Below are 22,833 nucleotides of genomic sequence, written 5' to 3'. Positions count from 1 at the left end.
GGAAGAACACTGAAAATTACAATTCTCCAGATCATCACTGATTGATTAGACACACTGTTGCCACTATCTGTCACACACCTGATATTTGCTGATTGGCTGGAAGAAATCCATGTACAGTAGTTGTACCACCTCTCAGTGATTTATGGGGGGGGGGATTTTGACGTCCATTTAAGGTACCAAATATTATTTATGGCCCAATAAAGAGCTAAAGCCTTTAAAAGCTTTGGTTGTATTAACTCTTTTAAATTGTGTTTACTTTTGTTACACACATATAGAGACTCACACCAACAGACATACACACATATACTCATCTGGGAATACAGAACACAAAAAATACAACACAAGCTCACACTGAATGTTATAAATATTTGCCACCATTTCACAGACACACAATACCTCTGCTATATCAGAGGAAATCAGAAGAGGAAAAGGGCCTCTATGACTGAACCTAAGTGTTCACGGTTTCTCTTTCAGGCGCGTATTAACTGCTCTGGTTTCCAGTCTGTTATGAATAGTACATCTTTATCTTCTAACTTTGAGCCATTTCTCAAGCAACTATTGTGTTTTTCCTTCTCCTGTTGCTTAAATTGCTCAGTTGATATTTTGCCGGGGTAAATGTGCTGCCTTGTTTTCCTGTTTGTCACAGCAGGCAGATAAAGAATTTAACTCATAGAGCGAGCTGTAATTGCACAACTAATCGGGAGCTTGGAAGATTTCTTTCCCTTTCTGTTCTTCATTCTTCTCTTTTTACCTCCTGTTCACTAATTTTCTTGTAAAATTTAACATGTGAAAAATGTACTTGTCCTTCCTTCCTTTACTTTACTTTAATTTCCTCTTTCCTGTACATCTCTTCAAATAAACTTCTCTTCCTTTTTACTATTCCTCTGTTTTTTTTTATCTCTTCCCCTTCCTTTTTACTTCCCATTCCTTCCCACTCCATTCCTTTCTTTTCCTCCTTCCTCCGATCATTATCCTTCCCGTTTCACTATAGTGACAGGAAATCGGAAAAAAACTAGGCAGCAAGATGTAAGAAAATGAGATGAGGAGACAGAGAGGAGCCTGACATCGCCTTTTTTTTTTTGTTTTCACTAAAGGGAACAGAAAGAAGGAAGGAAGAAGGGAAGAGAGAGAAAAAGCAAAGCAAAGATTAATAAAGATCTATTCTTCCCTGCAAATGGCTGCAATCAGAGCAGAGAATGTGACACGAGGGAGACGGAGAGAGTCATTTCAAGAAACGAATGAGAGAGACTGTAAAGTGCAAGAGGGAAGCAGAGAGAGACAGAGCACGACACCCTATTCAGAGAGCATGCTGGAGTCAGGATGCTCTTTAACTCAATAGCAGCATTAATTCTGTAAACTCAATAACACACATGCATACCAATGTAGGCGCACGTGCGCCGCACACACTCATGCACACACACGAGGACATGTGTATTCAGAAGAAGATGCTGCTGACCTCAGGGGGAGCCCCTGCAGCAGTGGAGAGTGAAAATGAAGAAAACAGAATGGATGGTATGGATTTTGAATGGCAGCAGTTAACCTGACTTGGGTGAAACTTGACATAAAACCGATAGGAGCAGCTTCAGCTTTGTTTTACTGTTTAATGGTGCCTGCAGAAGACTAGCAAAGCCAAAGATCAAAAAGAAGAGAAAGAAGAGAAGCATGATGGATAGACAAACGAAGGAAAGGAGGGAAAAAGGAAAATGACCATCAGAAAAGAGTTTTTTTCCATAAGCTCCTTGTGTAAATTACATGTGATCGACAGACTCCAGCAGTTCTTGACAGGGACGGTGTCCTCTGACATCAGCTGCTCTCTCTGCTGTGTGAGCAGGAGGGAAAACCCTGGCTGCTTTCATTCATCTCATTTTTAGTTTTCCCTCTTGATATTGGAAATCTTCATTCTGTGGTGACCCATCCTCTTACCTTTACAGCAGCAATATTTTTTCATCTCATCTCTAGGATTTGTTACTCATTCTATAATCAGCACCACTGACATGCATAATGCTAACAACTTACTTTATGTACCATCCATCCATCCATCCATCCATCGTCATCCGCTTTGTCCGGGGTCGGGTCGCGGGGGCAGCAGCCTAAGCAAAGAGGCCCAGACCTCCCTCTCCCCAGCCACCTCCTCCAGCTTGTCCGGGGGAATACCAAGGCGTTCCCAGGCCAGCCGAGAGATATAATCTCTCCAGCGTGTCCTGGGTCTGCCCCGGGGCCTCCTCCCGGTGGGACATGCCTGGAACACCTCACCCAGGAGGCGCCCAGGGGGCATCCTTGTCAGATGCCCGAACCACCTCAGCTGGCTCCTTTCGATGTGGAGCAGCAGCTTTATGTACCATAAAAATAAAATGTTGCCATGGTAATGATCATGGTAAGAGATATGTCACGATGACCTTTCTAGATGTCTTCTCTAAGTTCCCCTCACTGAGCACACAGGACAAACTTATGTTTAATGTGCTGATGCATCACAGTGATCTGAACTCTGTCACCTTTTGACATTGAGTCTAATAACTGAACTGAATTAGTCATTAATTCAGCTGAAATTTGAGGACTGAATGTCGTACTTGGTTCCTGTAGTGCTAACTACCTGCTATAGCATTAATTGCTAATTGTGTGTTGGCTCTAAGGGAACAGTGGGACAGCTTATGTGGAGGAATACAGAGCGAAGACACCAGCATGAAGAGAAACATATATGTGTATATATATTCAGGTTTTACACTCGTGTTTTCACTAACCACGTGAAAATTAATGTGACATCAGATCATCCTTCCTGTATGAAGGAAGGCATACAGGAAGGAAAGTGCTTGCTCATAGGGGGTCATATGATTGTTGGGTTTTTCTCTGTATCTATGAAGCGCCTTGAGGCGACTTTTGTTGTGATTTGGCACTATATAAATAAAATTGAATTGAATTGAACTGTAAGCGAAGCGCCAGTTACAGCAGTCATTTCATGCAGCGCTGTAACATCAGCAGGCAGTCGCATCTATCTAAGCCCGCCGTTAAGGCGCAGGAAGCCGCCGCAGCACTCCCCTGAACAATAGGTGTCACCACACAGAAGATACCGTCGTACACTTGTCTCTTCTGTCCAGCTCCAGGGACGTGGCAAGCAACTGCAAGATATCATATTGCAGATCTACATTTGGTCAGTCAGCTTTTTCCATAAAGGCTTGCCATCTGTGGAACACACTTCCAGCCGAAATCAAATTGATTACAGACATCAGATCTTTTACATTAAAGGTTCAAATCTGGTTAAAGGGAAATCCGAGATGTAGTCATTGGATTGATGATAATTTTAATTTAATTTTAATTTATTGTTTATTAATTATAAACCACAGGTGGGCCCACCCCCACCTGTGGCAGAGGGATAGGCCGTTTCAGCCGGCTGCTCAGCCTTAACACCTGGCTTTCCTCCGCCTGTGTCTCCCACGGCGTGGGTTTTATTAACAACTTTGATGCCTTCTGGGAGAGGAGGCATCTTTTTGGGGCAGACGGGCTCCACCTCAACGCCTGGGGACGCCGTTTGCTGTCCGCCAATTTGGCATTTGGCGTACAGCACTCCCGCACATCGCCCTGTCACTACCCCAAACTGACATTACCTGCTGATCCGTCTGCCACTGACTGATGTTCCCCTGGTCCCAGCTCCTATATTTGTTCCACTTTTAACAGTAATACACAAAACTCTGGACTCGGACCTCTCTCTCCCACAGTCAACACAATACCCGTCATAATCACAAACAGAGAGCAACAGAATTATCATAAATCCAGTAACTCCAAAAATATTAATAACCTCCGGCCTCTTCCAAAATATCAACATCCATCCAACTCTATTGTCAAAAATCCACCAGTCTCAATCAGTATGGCACTTTTAAATGTACGCTCTCTGTCGAACAAGTCTTTTATTATTAATGATTTAATTATAGATAATAAACTTGACTGTTTATTTTTAACTGAAACATGGCTGGGTTCGGATGCACCAGTTGTTCTCACTGAGGCCTCCCCACCAAATTTTAATTTCTCTTTTTCTATTAGAAGTGGTAAGAGAGGTGGTGGGACTGCATCTTTAGCCAACAACACACTCACCACCAAACAAATTTTATTTGATCATTTTACCACTTTTGAATTCCATGCTATTGTTTTCAGCAGCCCTCCAGTTTTATCTGTCACAGTTTATAGACCACCTAAAGACAGCGCTGCTTTTATCAAGGAATTCTCAGAATTTTTAACAAACATACATTCAAAATATAACATGATAATTTTAACCGGTGATTTTAACCTGCACATAGATAATCCTTCTGACCCTGCAACAAAAGAATTCTTAAACATCCTTCACTGTTTGGATTTTACCCAGCATGTCACGCAGCCGACTCACAACAGAGGACACACTCTGGACCTGGTCATCACCCATGGGCTGTCCACCAGCGTGTCCTCTGTTGTTGACTTGGCTGTCTCTGACCACTACTGTGTGTTTTTTAACATCACCGGTTTTATTCAGCGGGAGACCTCGGTGCGAACTGTGAGGAGGCGCTATCTAACCTCTGAAGTGGCTGCAAATTTTACCAGGGTTTTAGACGAATGCCCCCCTGTGATTTTACCTGCATCCTGCGATTTGATTTTTAGTTATTTCAACAGCAAACTGAAGAAAAGCCTTGACTCCGTTGCTCCACTCACCACCAAAAAGATTAACGTAAAACATGCATCACCCTGGAGAAACGAAGAAGTCAAAAAACTCAAAAGAAATTGCAGGGCAGCAGAAAGGAGATGGAGGAAAAATAAAAATACTATCAACCATCAAATATTTTGCGAGCAACTTAAAGTGTACAATAATACATTAAGGAAGTCAAGAAATTCATACTTCGCCAAAATAATCAGTATTAACAAAAATAATCCCAAGGTCCTCTTTTCCACCATAGATCATTTATTTAACCCTGATTTTAACAGCTCCCAAAGAACCCCCACAGACTCGCTCTGTGAGCAGTTTGCAGACCACTTCAGGGGAAAGATCAGCGCCATCAGATCTGATATTTTATCTAATCGCGATATGATTGTAAACACATCTGAGGGCTCGATTGTACCTGAGGAGACACTGGACAGCTTTGTCCTGGTTAATGCTGAGAACTTTCAGAAGGTTTTCTCCACAGTGAGACCCACCACATGTCTTTTAGATCCAATTCCTTCTTCACTCTTTAAAACACTTTATGGATTTTTTGAGGCTGAGCTTTTATGCATGATGAATTGCTCTCTTCAGTTGGGTGTCTTCCCTGCTGCCTTTAAAACGGCGGTGGTGAGGCCCCTTCTGAAGAAGAGCAATTTGGATTGTAATGATTTTAATAACTACAGACCTGTATCCAACTTACCATTTTTAAGTAAAGTCTTAGAAAAACTTGTTTTTACTCAGATTACGGATTTTCTCAATGATAGACAGATCCTGGAGATATTCCAGTCTGGATTTAGGGTGAACCACAGCACAGAGACGGCTCTCCTAAAGGTTTTAAATGATCTTAGATGTAACTGGGACTCCCAAAAGCTCTCAGTCCTGGTGCTACTGGATCTAAGCGCAGCCTTTGATACATTAGACCACGCTATTCTTTTAAACAGACTGAAACACATGGTGGGCCTCTCTGGTGCTGTACACAGCTGGTTCACTTCCTATCTCTCTGACAGAACTTTTATGGTGAGTATGGATACATGCTCCTCTAAGATCCATAAAATGACATGTGGTGTGCCTCAAGGGTCGGTTCTAGGCCCTGTACTTTTTAATTTGTATATGCTCCCTCTCGGCGGTGTCATCAGGAGGCATGGAGTGAACTTCCACAGTTACGCTGATGACACGCAGCTGTACATCTCCGTGTCTCCTGATGACACCAGACAAATGGATGCCCTTTTTAACTGTATCTTGGATATAAGATCTTGGATGGCAGAAAACTTTTTACAACTTAACCAGGACAAAACTGAAGTTTTAATTGTCGGTCCTGAGGCTCAGAGAGAGAAACTCTTGCCTAAATTAGAGGCATTTTCACTATGTCCTTCGCTACAAGTGAAAAACCTGGGTGTTATTTTTGACTCTGAGCTTGGTTTTATCCCACATATTAAACATGTAACTAAAATTGGATTTTATCATCTAAAAAATATAGCCAGAGTCCGCCCTATTCTCTCTCGGGCCAACACGGAGATGCTGATGCATGCTTTTATTACCAGTCGCATTGATTACTGTAATGCTCTGCTCTCTGGTCTTCCTAAGAAGAATATTTCAACTTTACAACTCTTGCAAAACTCGGCAGCTCGTGTGCTGACGAAGACCAGAGGGCGGGCCCACATTACACCGGTTTTAGAATCGCTGCACTGGCTCCCCGTGTGTTTCAGGATCGATTTTAAAGTTCTTTTATTGGTTTTTAAATGTCTTAATGGTCTTGGGCCTTCTTATCTCTCAGATCTGCTTTTACCATACGAACCCTCGCGGACCCTGAGGTCCTCTGGTACTGGCCTTTTGATTGTCCCTAAAGTCAGGACACATACTCACGGAGAGGCAGCGTTTCAGTGGTATGGTCCTCGTCTGTGGAACAGCCTGCCGGAGGAGCTCAGGGCCGCAGAGAACGTACATGTTTTTAAGAACAGGCTCAAGACCCACCTTTTTAATTTAGCTTTTACTTAGCGTTTATTTATTTTATGCTTATTTATTCTATCCTGTTATTCTATTATTAATTTAGGATTTACCTAATATTTGTTTGATTTTATTCTTATTCGTTTTTTAATCTTCTTATTCTATTTATATTTATATTGTATCCTGTTCTTATTTATTTTATCATTTTACCCTATATATATTGTATTGCGTCATATCTCCAGTGTTTCCTCGGAGGGCGCTCTCTGCACCGGGGCTGTTATTGACCGTGGCTGCTGGGTCTCTGGGGTCCTCTCAGACTGGCTGGGGGGCTCCTTTGCCTCCCTCCTGCTGTGTGCCCAGCCTGGAGGCTGCGGTCTGTGACCGGCTCCCGGTGCAGACGGCTCCCTGTTATAGTGTTTCCTCACTTGGCTCATGCGAGCCCAGCCCAATTTTTACTCTTTAAGTGTGCGCGTGTGTGTATGTGTGTGTGGGTGGGGGGATATATGTGTATTGAGAGTGTGGGGAGTGAGTTGGAGGGTGGGGTGGGCTGCTTTTAACTATGTAAAGCACTTTGTGCTACATTTTCTCTGTATGAAAAGTGCTTTATAAATAAAGATTGATTGATTGATTGATTGATGTAATTTGGTTTTATGAAAATGTATGTTTTATTGTAAAATGTATCGATTTTGATTGTAAACCCAACAAGGGACAATTGTTGAAAATTAGCAATAGCTATAAACTTATGTGCGTTACATCAGTTTCGTATTTTTGTACTTGGACTATGTTAAACTGCACTGTCCCTTTTAAATAAATAAATTCAAATTCAAAAACACCATAAGGCTCCAGTAACACAGGCTTAGAGACTGGGACAAATGTCTATTCCTAAACTGGTTAGTAAGTGATTGCTGGCAGTTGCTGGCAGCCGCAAGGTAAAATGGTTTCAGAGGTACGAGGTGCTGCAATGAATGGTAAATGGACTGATTCTTCTACAGCACTTTTCTACTCTCCCAGACGCTCCAAAGCTCCAAAGTGCTCTACACAACATGCCACATTCACCCAATCACACCCATTCTTACAAGCACTTTATCTATACTCAGTGCTATCTAAGTACATTCACACTCCGATGGATGCATCGGAGAGCAACTTGGGGTTAGCTCCTCCTGAGCTACAGCCACCCCCAATGAAAACATCCATGCCATTGATTTGATTGCTAGTAGATTGCCTGCAAGATGCCGGCTTGTCTGAAAGCCTCAGCGCTGTGCACTTTTACTCTGAATACAAACATTCTCTATTTCTGGGTTCATCACACTCACTACTAGTTTGTGAGTGTTTGCAGATATGTAACTTCCAGCATGGGGGACAATATGCACACGGCGTCAGATGTAAGACGTGAACACAAGCAGAAAAGCACTGAATCACAGCTGACCTTGTTCACATACAGCTATAAATGATTTTGTTTTGTTTCATTCGTGTTCATGAGTGGACAGATTCCAGCTGAACAGCTAAAACCCTAAAAGGTCATAACATTTTCCTGGTTCTTTACTCCCTTTTTTAACTTTCCTTTAGTTTTTGTGAGACTCTTCCATATGAGTAAAGCCAGTTAATGGAAACAGTAGGATGGTATCATTAATTATACTAATGGTTATAGCTCGTGTCTAAAATGATTTTTTTAAGTACAACAAATAAATATGAAGAGAAAGCTGCTGGTATTACTAGCAGGGGGCCCAGTTTGGGCTTTTACACACTAGCAGAAACCCTTTGTTACATCCAAATAGCAATAAGCCTGACCCAATTAAACATGTTAACATGTGATTTCTTGAAATTGGTCCTGTAACCGTTTCCAGTAAGGATCAAAACTGTGAAAATATTTCTGGTGGAGAACGCATTAAAGAGTCGAGCACTCTGTGGGTATTAGTCGAAGCAATTAACCTTTCCAGAAAGAAGCTGTTCACTATCACCGCAAAACAGAGCGAAAAAGGGACACCGTGAAACAAGGACAGAAGGAACGAAAAAAGAATCCATGGAGTGAGAGAGCACAAACCGGAGAAACAGTAGGGTTGATTTAATAACAACAAGCAAGTGACATAACAGCAAATAAGAAAACATTGAAAACAAAGGAGGAGAGAAGGAAACCAAGATGGAGAAAGATAAAGAATCTCAGGAGGCTCACTGGAAAAATTAAATCTGCGGACGGCCATCCTGCTCTAATCAATGATCATTCCACATTAATAAAATTGAGTTTAGAGTTGCATTATGCTGTGCTACAAAGAGTATTTTTTGAGTGGGTGTCAGTTTCCGTCTTTAAAATGAGATGTACTGAACGTGGAACTGTAACCAAAACCTTCATGTTTTCGTCCCTTTTTGCATATTTAAGAGATTTTTTTTCTTCAGGGTGCAGTTATATGCTCCTCACTAGATCACGACTTCAGCATGTACTTTGCAAAGCTCAGCCAAGTCCTAGTGCTAAGGTTGACTCTGCCAAGAAACCTAAAATACTCATGAGTGGTATCGTACCGTTGCGTTGCCCTCCAGCAGTTCATGAGCAGTGATGGGCTTGTCCAGGCTCGGCTTGCCCACGTAGATGTCACCTTCCTGGGGGAAGGCTGACAGCAGCGAGAGGAGAGCTTCTGGGTTGACGTAGTTATCATCGTCCACATGACAAAACCACCTGAGGAGCGATCGGTGAAAGAAAAGGAAAAATATTCATTTAAAATGTAACCGTGGTGCTGGGTTTATAATAATAGTTTTCTCAGCTTCGCTCCATTTCTCCTGTTGACATTTGCAATCAGGCGGAAAAAAAATCTGAAGACTAATTTTCTTCTTTGTTGCTTCCACTCTTGCAACAGAGAAATGAAAAAAGTCTTACCTAAGTAATGCATCGTGCATCTGTACTTGAAATGGCGATACCTTACACTGACTGGAAGAGGAGAAACGGAAGCGGGATGAAATTCCTCAAACCAAGTGTGATCAATGCTGTAACCCCAAGTCATCTAGTTACCCATATGCATGTATTTACTTGTGGTTGGATGCCACAGCAAAAATATGAGATTTTCTTTTAAGTTTGATATTTTAGGACTCCATGTGAAAAATAGTTGACCTTTGGTCATATAAATATCCTGAAGCCCTTGCAAGCCTATCTTCATTACAGACATTGAAAAGAAAAAGGTTATGTTGGCACATAGTGCCAGATACTTCATCTAAATAGAGAACTGACAGCCACTTAACCACAAGATTTACAACAGAGACTGAAAAGCATTTGTATGTGCTCGTATCCTGCTGTTTGTGTTTATAGACATCACTGATAGGCTTTACCTCGAGTAACCAACAAACACAGACCCAGAGCTTGACTCAGCGTGTAGTCTTTTAACAGTCTCACCAACTTGTAAATGTGACTGTTAAATTCATGAGATCAGGTGAGAGAACAGAGAGAAAAGACACCTGGAGTCACAGCAGTCTGTAAACTATTCATATCACAGTTTACAAGGTACAGCATGTGAAAAAGAGTTTTTATGGGACTCTGTGCTGTGCAATGAGAAACTAAGTAGTAAGTACTTAGGAATTAAAGCAGTAAGCAGCAGTCAGGTGCTGCTGATCAAGTGCACTTGATTAATTGATCCTCAGCGAGTACGAGCACCTCTATAGAAGCAGAAGGTTTGGCAGTTCGCTGGTGTGGAGCAGACAATACAAACAATTTGAAGTCCATCATTTGTGCAGTGAGAAAAATAATTCACAAACAGAAAACATGCAGCACAGCTGCCAGTCTTCCCTGGAGTCAATGTTTCAGTAAATTTATCCCAAGGTCAAAAAATGCAATTCTCAGAAATATAGCAAAAAAAAAAAACAAGCACTACAGCTCAGATGCCACAGGCCTCAGGTACCACGTTCAATGTTAAAGATCACGACAGCACAAACAACCGATGGCTTGTTTGGAAGGGTTGCAAGGGGTTGCCAAGCACGATGGTGGAGGGGTGATGATTTAGGCTTGTTTTGCAGCCACATTACCTAGGACCTTGGAGTCGACCATGAATTCCTCTCTACACCAATGTATTCTAGACCCATATGTGTTCTTATATCCAACAGACACACAAAATTGGTTCGTAGAACAGGACAATGATCTCTAGCACACTAGTAAATACACAGCAGAGTGGCTGAAAATGTCAAGGTCCAGACCTCAACCTGACTGAAATGCTGTACATAAACAGAGACAAATTTATGAGACAGACATGGAAAAACAGAAATTGACCCCAGACAGCAAATCAGCATCCAATCTTTCAGAGCCAATCACGTTGCTTTGCTGATGCCTGCATGTCGTTGACATTCACGGCTATGCACTCGCAGGCACATTCTTAATGAAGCAAAGATGTAGGTAGGGGTACTTATCACATTTCTTGGCTTATTATATCCATAACATGGCTTAGCATGGAGTTTGTTCAGGGCTCTGGTAGAAAACCAGAGACACTGATTGTGTCTGCAGTCTTAACTGAGGCATTAATAAAGTAGGACTTATAGGGGGGGGGGGGCCTTTTCAATCCCTACTTTTAGGCAGAGTCACAAACTTATTTAAGGAATGTTTTTCATCAGATTTACTTGAAATATTTTTGTGTCCCAATTAGTATTAGAATTAAAGTTATGGCTCTATCCCCACTCATTCAGACAGTGTTCTTCATGAGAAGGATGTCATTGTGGCTCAAGAACGCCTGTGAAGCAAGATATCGTGTCCCTTTCAGAGGGAACTTAATCTTTTTGTGGAAGAAGAACATGATGAGGTACATCTGTAATAACTTACTTCAACTTCTAGTTAACTTCTTCAGTTAATGGTAGTTGTTAAGGTCACGTGATAAGAGATAAGGTTGTATGTGTAATGATAACTCTTGGTTATCTTGGCAGATCATTCTATGTGATACTGTCACAAGAGCTCTGGAAAAGCTAGCAAAGAAATGTTGAATTTGGGCATTTTAATGGGAGAAGATTTAAGATCTTCTCCCATTTTGAAGCTTTTTTCATCTACATTTGTTTTTGTCCTCACAGCTTGAATTGCTCTGTGAGTAATCGAGCTGTTTGATTTTTTTCTCTGCCATCTTAATGACTGGACATGATGTCAGAGCCTCATTCCAAACCAAACAGGCTTGCACTGCAACATCAGAGTCCAAATTACAAAGCTGCTGGTACCAAACTGAAGTGCTGCCTTGTTTCCTCTGCCATCCTAATTGCTGCCCAACAACAGAAAAGGCTTACTTCCAAACCAAACATCCTCACTTCCCTCTTGAGTGGGACTTGAGTGAAACTGGGGAGGTTTGTAAGTGTGCCTTGGAACCAATTTGAAAACATTTTCACTGCCATTCTAATAATGAACGCCCCCCCATTCACTCCCACCCCAAACACAAGCTGTTAAGTTTCATTCATTTTTCCATAGATCAGTATCAAAGGATTGTCAATACTTTATATTGTACAGCAGCATCAAGCAGCGTTGTCTCGTGCATATTCAAGTCCCTAATAAACAAACTTTTCAGTTTCTTGGAAATATTTTAATCCTGTTTTTTTCCTGCTTCTTCTTCTTCTGTGATTACATAACGCACAAAGAGCTAATAAATACAACAATGACACAAGGGTAGCCTGCACTGTGTGCTAATGCAGTGTTCGAGACAAGGCATGAAATTGGAAAAGATGCAGACAAGAGTGTAGGGGATCATACATCATCTTCATTCTGGGCCCATTAAGAGCAGATTGCATTATTTTAGTTTTGCCCCAGTTGAAAGGTGTTATGGATAGCTGACAGTGACTGAAAGGTGTGGTTCAAATAAGCTCAGTGAACACAGAGGAGGCTCAACGCTGTCAGACTCAAGCCTCAAACTGAAGCAACCAGGGCACGGTTAATTTATCTGAGAAGTGATAGTGGGTGAATAATTAGTTTGGCAGCTATTGACTGCACATCCATCTAATGATGTTAGCTATTACAGAATGCAGTCATACATTTATCTAACTAATTAAGCAATTTCTGTATATCTGTTTGCTGGTTTTCCATCGATCTCAACATCCCCTTCAAACTTGTGCCATGTGTACTGCTAAGGACACGAGTCAGAGAAACGTAGAATCTGACTGGTTGTTCCCCCCTCCTTTGTCCCCCGGTTTCCCCTCCCTCTCCCCTTCAGCAAGGAGTTAAACAGTCTGATGGCGTGTGGGACAAAGGAGTTTTTAAGTCTGTTGGTCCTTGACTTTGGGAGAAGCAACCTGTCACTGAACAGACTCCTCTGGTTGTTTATGGCCGTGTGCAGAGGATGCCCAGCATTGTTCATAATGTCCAACAGTTTCTTTAATGTCCTCTTCTCTGCAACTGTCACCAGATTATTTGCATTTTTCTGTGTAATTTTGAGTATGTCTTACATTAAGACATGATGGGAATGTTTTCATTTATTTATTTATTTTCTCCCCGTTTTAATCTGTAGTGGTTCAGCCCAGAACCTATTTGGGCTGCGGCTTAACCAATTAACAAATCAGCCAATACCACCTTGTTAAATGTTAACTGGTCAGCTTGTATATTTCCTGAAGGTGTGATTGGTCCACTTGGATTTTTTTCTGTTTCCTGTTTTTTATTTAAACGCAAACTGTTTGACATTTTGCAATGACCCTGATGAAGGCTGAAACGCATTGGTCACTTAATAAAGCTGTTTCCTAATACTTTAAGTGTCGCTGGAGTCTTCACGTCATCAAGCATCAGCATGCTGTTTGGGCTTCCCACCTACTGCAGTTGCTAGAATACTGCCAAACAACTGTGCGTAAATTGACTGTTACAGTACCCAAGCCAGAGCCTCCAATTATCAAACCACAAGACATAAATTGCTGTATGTCAGGATATGTCAAGACCTACTTAGTCCCAATTACCTAGATGCCATTTGGGCAAACAGGGTGCTAGTTAAAAGTAACTACTTCAAAACTGTGAGAAAATCAATGTGAAATAACACACTACAAGAGTGCACCGGCTGTCCTTTCTCACCAATACGGTGAAGAAGAAAAAAAGTTATTATGTTTGTCTAATCTATGTCACCTGATGTCTTGGTAGAGTATTTAACAGAGGAGATGAAACAACTCCAGGCCTCGAAAGCAGGTGTTCTTCAGGTTTTAGATGTGTCCTTGATCCAACACAGCTGATTTATGTGTTTAAATTACCTCCTCAACATGTCTTGAAGCTCTCCAGAGGCCTGGTAACAAACTAATCATTTGATTCAGGTGTGTTGACCCAGGGTGATATCTAAAACCTGCAGGACACTGGCACTCGAGGCCTGGAGTTGCCTACCCCTGGATTAGAGAATCTAGCTTGATACCTTCTGTGAGGCAGAAACCCTCTGTGCTCTTAAGATTAGGCTTTAAACTTTCCTTTTTGATAAAGCATATAGTTAGGGTTGGATCAGGTGACCCTGAACCCTCCCTTAGTTATGCTACAATAGGCCTGGGCTGCTGGGGGCTTCTCACTGTGTATTTCTTCTTCACATAACTCCTTTCACTGTCTATGTGTTTATGTGCCACTCTGCATTTTCAAAGTGTGTCCTTTGTCCTAGTCTCCTGTTCTGCCTCATCATTTTGTGTTGCAAGAAGCTCTTTAAACAGTTCTGTCTCCTTAAATAAGGCAGACATTTCATTCCCTATGCAGATACTCTTATGTCCTTGATATTATTATATGCTCCTGTTCCACATTCTTCATAAGTCACTGATTCAGTTCAATTCAGTTAATTTTTGTTTACATAGTGTCAAGTCACAACAATCACCCCAGGTGCTTTATATTGTAAACTAAAGACCCTACAATAATACAGCCCCAACATTCAGACAATCCCATATGGAGCTAAAACTTGGTGACAGTGGGAAGAAAAAAAGTATCGTTTGCACAGAACTCCCACAGATGCAGATTTGTCCCAAATAAATTAAACAACTCAAAGACAATCTTAGTGTTAAAAACACTAAGAGGAAGGCTCAGACAGACTTATCACAGCAGGTGTAACGCTGTACTGGCCCACATTCACAGAATGCTACAGGACCAAAGATGATATTTGAGAGGAGGACCAGTGCCGTCTCCTGGCTGAGCACAGACAGACCACATCAGTACTTCAGGCACAAAAGGACATGGAAAATGAAAGTAGCCAGGAGCGCAGGAGAAACTTCCAGGCTCCTACAATCAATTAGAACCCTGAAGGAGAATTTTGGTGCAGAGGAAAAAGCCACAGATGAATGGATGGACAGACTCATTCATTTAAAACAGCAGATGGAAGAGGAAATGAAGGAACCAGAAAAAGGCAAAGAAATTCCTCCTCTTTCAAAGAATTCCAAGAATTTCTAAACAAGTCTGTCCTCCGAACCTAATATTAATAATATTTTTAATTATATTCATTTTATTACAAATGCATAAAAAATAAAAACATAAAAGGCTGTTCTTCATACCTTTACAAGTTGGACAGCACCGCACAGAAAAGGTAGTTAAGATGATCGATTAATGCACAGGTTATGCTTAAATAAATTCCAGTCTTTTAAACTCCTCAAAGATTACTGTTGTAATAAGTGTGACTGTAATAATCCTCACCTCTGTTTATGCCTCTGTAACCCTGGAACATAATTTACTTCTTTGATTTCTTGCCGCACTAAGTGCTGCTGTAACGGTCTGATTTCCCCACGGTGATCATTAAAGTTTGCAATCTTAATCTGATCTTTAAAGCCGGTGCAGAGAGGGTGTTAGACAGACCGTAATCAGGCTCACCTCTTGTTTGAGGCCATGAAACCGTCGTACTCTGCAGACATCTTGCAGGACAGAGCCTGCTGACTGTGATCAGACTGGCAGTCTGTTACCACCATGTTATAACCTGGTGACAGAGACAGACAGAGAGAGATGAGAAAGAGATACTACTGGATGCCATCTGTTTCAAAGCAGTTGCACATGGTTGGGTGTATTGATGATTATACCATTCTGCATGGTACATTATTTTACCATCAGCCATGATCAACCCTGTTTGTGATTGACAAGTGATATTAGAAATGGAGAGAAAATATAAAGATAGAGATGTGTGTGATAGAGAGTGCGGAAACAATATAACAGGGGTGAACAGAAGAAGGAAAAAACTAACAAGCTAACAGCATGAGTAGACAGCTCAGCCTCCACTTAACTTATCTATTTAAGACACTCCACGATATTTAGGACCCAGATTGAAAGGATTCCCTTCAATTTACCCACAGGAGCATTTGTAAAAAACAGTCACTGATGTAGGGTGATGAGGTCTGGCTTGCAGTCTGCCCAGTTGTCATTTTTACTCGGCAAAACAGACTAGAAATGAGAGGCCAGCTGGAAATCGAAGCACTGTTGCAGTCACAACAAGCATTTACAGAGTTGGTTAAGCCAGGGCTGTGGCTATGGTTTGGGGGTTTTAGTGTTTGTAACTAAATAATTGATGAAGTTACTGCTGTCGTGCCACATGAGTAAATGTATGCGCCTCTCTCTGTATGGGCATGCTCATATTCATCCTTCCTAATACTCTTAGGGGAAAAAAAGACTTCCAAAAACACAACTTCAGCTCCTGTGAGGTTATGTTGCATTCATTTTTGGTGACTCTCACAACATCTGGGCACATCTGGATTTATTGCTGCTCGATTAATATCAAAATGTCTGATTTTAATGTAAATTTTCGTTGCAGATTGTTGGAGAGTCCTTTAACTGCCTGCCTGCAGTCTCCCCTTTGTGTCACATGTTTATTGCTGCAGTATGAGCAGTGGTGTTGATAGCGGGTGTTAGTGGCAGACTTTAAAGAGCAGTGCAGGAGCAATAACAAAATATTTCAACAGGGGATGCCTAAGGCAGCTGCCTAGTTATCCTGTAGCCTTGGGTAAGAGTTATGGGTCACTTCATCTCATTCCTGTGTGCACGCCAGTATTAGAAGTCTTCCTGATGTCTGTGGTGTTGCATTTGTACACTGTGGCATTGTCATCTTGAAACAGAGAATGAGCTTACATATTTAAGGTTGTGTGCGCCAGCATTATCTGAGAAACATCCCATATAAGGAATGGAAGACACATTTGCATGCGCCCACATATATAAATATTCTGATTTAAATCTAAATTTTTGTGTGAATGAGATTCAAGATTGCTGCTTACCTTCTGAAGTTAGGTCCACATCCTCTGTGTCTGTGAAAATGAACGTCTATACAAAAGAAAAAAGGAAATATAAAAGAAGATAAGGAATTAAAAACAGGAGCTTCGATTGGTTATCTGTCTTCTTCTCAACATCTGTAACACATCATCCTGAAAGTACTCTCATTAGAGAGCAAGAACACAAACACATCATATACTCACAAGGATCAATGGGATCAATGTGATGGAGCAATGCGACGTGACAAAAACAAGGTTCCCTGCTGTGAGCTAAAACAATGAGTCATTGTACACACACATACACACACAGCATCATGATCCAGAGTGGTCAGAGCAGCACGATATGGCTGAGTCAGTTTCTTCTTTGGCAGACCCCCATATCACTATATAGATAGATAGATAGATAGATAGATAGATAGATAGATAGATAGATAGATAGATAGATAGATAGATAGATAGATAGATAGATAGATAGATAGATAGATAGATAGATAGATAGATAGATAGAAGAGCAATACTGACATCTAGTGGTGTGAAAATGTCAGCTTTATTGTCACAGCTCGGCTGTCTCAGGGCTGTCACATAGAGATTGACCAGTCAATGTAAAATCAGCTATTAGCCTAGCATGCATGTCTTTGGACTGTGAGAGGAAGCTGGAGTACTTACAGAGAACCCACACAGGCACGGGGAGAACATGCAAAACTCCACCCAGAAAGGCCCCAGCTGGAAAGGGCCTGACATTCTCATTGTAATTGATGGTGCCACCCACTGCACCAATATGTAACCTGTTTTTTCTTTCCTTCTTTTCCTCATTATTTACAATTTTACAAAACACCACAATGCAGAAATGCTCAGATATAAGCAAAGTTGCAACTTTTCTTTTGCTCTGCTTTTGGTTGAGCCACAGTGAGTGTCTCTGGGGAAACTATATTCAGCACCTCCATTATTTCACCAGGAGCCTCATTTGCCTTTTTGTTTCCTTTTTGTCTTTTAACCGTTGTCACTCCTACAGAAAGACGTCAGACACTGAAAACACTGCACTCTTCAGTATTTATTCTGTTGCTTAGGGTGTGCAGGCTTCTCTTGTTCAACACTGTTACTGCTTCCATCATTCCTCTACCACGCTCTCTCGTGGAGGTGCAGCACTATGTAGATTGCAGTTGCACTAATACATGTACACACAGTATATGGCCAATAGCAGAAAGCAGTGAAACCAAGCAGTATGAAGCAGTTAATATGAACATACACCATTGTAATAATAATAATTGCTTGTTATAATGTAATTAATTAGCAAAAATGTTACAAAATCGGAATAATATTGTATTATGATCATATCGGATGATGTCTGGTAAGTCCCACTTCTAGTTAGTGAAGGCAGGGAGTTGTGAAGGAAGTGTAAAATGTGAACGAGAGCTCCAAAATTAATCCAGTAAGTTAACTTTCAGTCTATAAAATTGTGTAAGCTTCCAGGGAAATGCCATACTAGTGTTAATTTGAGGTAACTGTGCAAATTCATGTGTTTAAAAATGGCAGGCTCACTGTCTGACCGTTTTACTAGCTGTGATTATGTGTATTTTTCTCTGTATTTACATTAAAGTGAGTTTCCATAATATCCTCTCTGCTGCATTCAAAGAGAAAGGCTTCATCTATTCTTAAGTACACTGTTTTATTATAGCATCCCAGTCCATCAATCAAATTATAATATTCTCTATTCCTCTCGCTCGCTCTCCCGTTCTCCCTTGAAGTGACATCAAACAGCCTCTAAATCATTACTTTGGTCATTTTAATACAGCTGGAGCTCTATCCCCCCCCCTCACTAGTTCTCCCAAAGGCCTTTTTTAACCTTTTTTCATCCCTTCCTGTCATCTCTCCATCACTGAAGCAGGAGAAGGAGGAGTAATGAGATACCAGGATCAATCCTCCCCCCCGCTATCATCACGACAACCACCACCACCTACGCCACTAAATCCTCCAGAGAAAATTTTGCCATTACAATTAGTTTCTCCACCTCTGGCCATAACTCAAACTAAAGCACCTGCACTGAAATCAGTCAGCCTGGGACGAGGAACGAAAACGACAGAGCGTGGAGCTGGAGCGGCTCGTAAACAGAGTTTGCAGGGACGTTTCACTGAGGTCAGGTGGGAATGCATAAATCTGAACTTGTTTTTCACACTCTTAAAGGGCTATTAAGTAAGATTTGTACCACCCCATAACACAAAATGACTGCAATATATCTTAATAAGGGCTCTGATCAATATTTCAGTGATTCCTTTGTAGTATGATGATGATAATCTGGCTTCTGAATCGGACATTTGGATGCTCAGTCTGTTCAACTGTGGCACTCTGAGAAGCTTGAATGGGAAATTTGTTGAGAGTAGAAGGGGGCAAAATCATTCTATAATTGTTATGGCCAAACTGACGCTGATACCAATGGCAGTTTTTGGGGAGTAAGAAAAAATCTGAAATTGTGAAACCAGGCACAGGGTCACACATTCTCGCATGCTGACTAACCGAAATAACAAAACCAAGAATAAATTGCAGTTAAAAAGTGCACAATATATAACCTGAACCACAGATCTGATAGCTTTATCAGTGAACTTAGTTTCAGGTATAAAACACTGAATCTCCATTAACAATTTAGAGTTGTAAGGTGAAATACCAATGATTTACTAAAACTAGTCTATAAGATGGCAACTGTCAAGAAACAACACACAGTGTAGCACTTTGTATCTATTACAGCATAGTTAATTATTTTTTATGACCGTGTGTCTGAATAATGCGCTACAAAAAAGGCACTCAATGTTTAATAGAAATAACAGAAGTCAAACATATCAAATGTTAAAAATCCTCATTTCTGTTGGATTAAAATGGTTTAAAATGTGATTTAAACATTTATAAAATAAAGAGACAGGGGCATGTTTACCACTGTGTTGCATCACTTCTTCTTTTGACAATCTCCAAGTTTGGGACTTGAGATGATGATTTGTTGTAGCTTTTAAAATGAGATGCTCTCCTGTTTTTGGTTTATACTACAATGCATGCTGCTCAGTAGTTAGGGGCATTCTTGTTTCATAATCCTTCATATACTGAGATATATATTAAAAGCTGGAAATTTAGTACCATAACACTTGTGCTTTGATGATATATTTTCTTCAACATTTATACTCCTGAAAAACTCCACCTTTCTAGATTGCTCATTTTACAGTGTAACAACTATTCGAAAACTTTTTTGACAGTTTGCTTTAAATTTTTAATGAGATAATTCTTCTCTGTGCATCACTCCAGATCAAACTTTCCACTCTGAATGTGAAATATCTCAGCTTCTACTGGATACATAGCCATAGAGTACACAGGAACAAAACATTTTAATGATTGAAATCCTCCTCACTTGTCCTCTTGCGCCACCGTGAGGCCAAAATTCTAACTTTTAGCATAAAACCTTTACTCCAAATGTCTAAATTGGTCATTAAAGATGTTAGCCATTTCTCCATCCACTTATATCTGTTTCCACCTCTGAGATCATTTCTGTTGTTGGTGCTGAAAGATGTGATAGAAATTTTTGAAGATCCGAAGCTAGACTGAGGCCAAGATCATATTAGGGATTATCACAATGTATTTACTGTTTTAGGGCTTCCAACAAGCTGTTGCCAGCTGCTGTCAGGTCTAAGCAGATTAGCTTCAATATTTTGTGGAAGCTGCTGCCAAGCTGGTTGACTTTTCACCCCAGGTGTGTGTGTGTGTGTGTGTGTGTGTGTGTGTGTGTGTGTGTGTGTGTGTGTGTGTGTGTGTGTGTGTGTGTGTGTGTGTGCGTGTGTGTGTGTGTGTAAGCATATGTGGGTATGGGGTTCATTCTGTTCTGCAATCAGCCCTACACTTCCTTTTCTATGACCAGCTTCCGTTTTAGTATTGTTAACAGAGTCACTACACGGCGGCTGCTTCCCCTCGGCTGAGACAGCCTGCCTGCGCAGCTTCCTGTGTATGCGTCTGTATGTTTTCATCTACCACTGGGTGTGTAGTTGCATCTTTGTGTCATTGTGTAGCTATAGATATACATATATAGAGAGAGATAGATAAATAAATATAGGGCCTGTGTGTGTGTGTGTGTGTGTGTGTGTGTGTGTGTGTGTGTGTGTGTGTGTGTGTGTGTGTGTGTGTGTGTGTGTGTGTGTGTGTGTGTGTGTGTGTGTGTGACTGTGTGCAGGCACTACCATCGACAAACGCTAAAGCAACATTTTGTTTTGTGTTTGCAAAGAGAAAGAGGAAGAGTATAAACCAAGGCGTCTTTAAAAATGTCTTTCAGCGCTCTGAGATGTGAAAAGAAAAGAAGCTAACAGAAATGTGCTTCCTCAGCTCTTTCATCTGGTGTCAAAAAGGAAATGAACTCTGTATGTACACTCTGTACACTGTATGTGTGTATTTAAATAGAAGAATCCTGAAATTTTAAATAGTGAAACTGCTCACTGACTTGCATATTTGACAGCACTGACACACAAACAGGCACAGTGGTCAATGAAAACCTCTAAGCCGATACAAGCGACTCAGAGTAACTTGGGTTGTTTCCAGAACCTAAAGGAAGTCTGATTTTAAAGGTCAGGTAAAGACAACTCAAACATCTTTAGGCTGATGCCACTGAAGTATAAGATAGATATGTTCCTGAAAAAATAAATATATTGTATTGTATACATGCCAGTAACTAGTTTTCTAAGTATAGTAACAGAAATTACCCAGATGAAGGAAAAGGGTGAAAAAAAATGTCCCAAACCCCTTTGAAATTCTGCACCACAAGTACCACCACTGTTGTATGTTCAAAATGTTGGATGAGCTGTAGCAAAAGACTTTTAAGCTGAATACCTCACAGATCAGGCTTTCTAACAGGTTTGACACTCTATGCCAATATTTAAAAATAGACCCTTACATAGTCGTGAAGTGAGACGTGCAGACTGTAAAACCAAAACAGAACTGATTTCTTTATGTTACTCTCTGTTTGTTTGGGGTGTTTTTCTTCATGCTAGTGGGACAAGACTAGCATGAAGTGATCAACAAAAGAAACTAAATTTAACTTTAATGAGCCATCAGACCTGCAGCACCAGAGCAGAAAGGAAGTGAGTGTTTTCACTTCATCTTTAGAGTCATGGCACATGGTTTGACAGATCACATGTTTACTTTTTTCTTCTTTGTTTTGCCTGAAATATTTCTAAGAAATTAAACTCTTGAGCTTTACGTGTTATATCAGTTTCATTCTGTCATACCATTATAGGATTAATAAATGCATTGGAGTTCCTCTTTTATCTGTTTTGTTCACGGGTTCGGTTAAATCAACAGCTTCCTGTGATTGCGTAAATATTTTTAAACGAATGTTCTACTAAATATAGGAGAGAGTTTAAATCTTTTTTAAAAATCTGGTGGTTTGCTTGAATCAGGAGCTGCTGTGTGATGAGAAGAGTAAGATGTTTCAGGAAACAGACATCACACTCACGTGCGCTTTGGTTCTGGAGATCCAGGTCTCCAAAAGAAGCGCGAGGCGCGTCTTGTGGAACCTCCCGGTGGTTTTCACAGCTATGTAGACGTCCTCCACCTTCAGTTCGGGCTGGCTGACATGTGCGTCCTCGGGCACCGAGCGACCTCCATCGGCCAATGCTGTATCCCCGCTGCTTCTGGTACTTTTCGCCGGGTTCTGCGCGTCCCTGACCAGGAAGGTAGCCTGCTGGATGGTCCGGTGGTGGATCGCACCGGGTGATGGATGGTGAACCACTATAACTTTGGGAAGGCTGCTGGTTCGAAGCTGAAAATCCACGTAGAGAATGATGAAGAAGGTGAAAATTAAGACAAGCAACCTCCGGCGTATCCATCTGTTACGCATGGTAAAGCAAAATAAATTAAAAAAAAGAATCTCAGTTAAATGTTGTAGGTCATTTAAAACGTGCTCTTAGCCGCCTTATTTAAAATCAACGTCATTTTTTTAAGTTCTGGGTTAATTTCGTAACGGGTCCTCCATCACTTCTTCGTCTTCCTCCTTTTTTACAGTTCCTGAATGGCCCAATTAACTGATAATTCTCACAAGTGCAGCTTCAGTTTCAGAGTCGTGTCAGTCACACACACGATCAGGGTCTAAA

At 41.0% G+C, this 22,833-nt stretch overlaps 1 protein-coding gene across 1 annotated transcript in view; it reads right to left on the bottom strand.

Annotated features, from left to right (window-relative positions):
* mfng (MFNG O-fucosylpeptide 3-beta-N-acetylglucosaminyltransferase) overlaps positions 1-22,588 on the bottom strand; it is a 31,323-nt gene extending 8,735 nt beyond the window's left edge. The window contains exons 1-4 of the mRNA XM_004571283.6: positions 22,197-22,588; positions 16,727-16,772; positions 15,342-15,444; positions 9,116-9,269 (exon numbers count right to left, since the gene is read on the bottom strand). Of these exons, the coding sequence (XP_004571340.1) occupies positions 9,116-9,269; positions 15,342-15,444; positions 16,727-16,772; positions 22,197-22,580 (687 nt within the window). The 5' untranslated portion in view covers positions 22,581-22,588. The remainder of the gene's footprint in view (positions 1-9,115; positions 9,270-15,341; positions 15,445-16,726; positions 16,773-22,196) is intronic.
* Between the last annotated feature and the right edge of the window lie 245 nt (positions 22,589-22,833).

Source organism: Maylandia zebra, linkage group LG6, assembly GCF_041146795.1.
Source record: "Maylandia zebra isolate NMK-2024a linkage group LG6, Mzebra_GT3a, whole genome shotgun sequence".
In the NCBI taxonomy this organism is placed as follows: Eukaryota; Metazoa; Chordata; class Actinopteri; order Cichliformes; family Cichlidae; genus Maylandia; species Maylandia zebra.
This window is presented reverse-complemented; position numbering and strand designations above follow the sequence as displayed.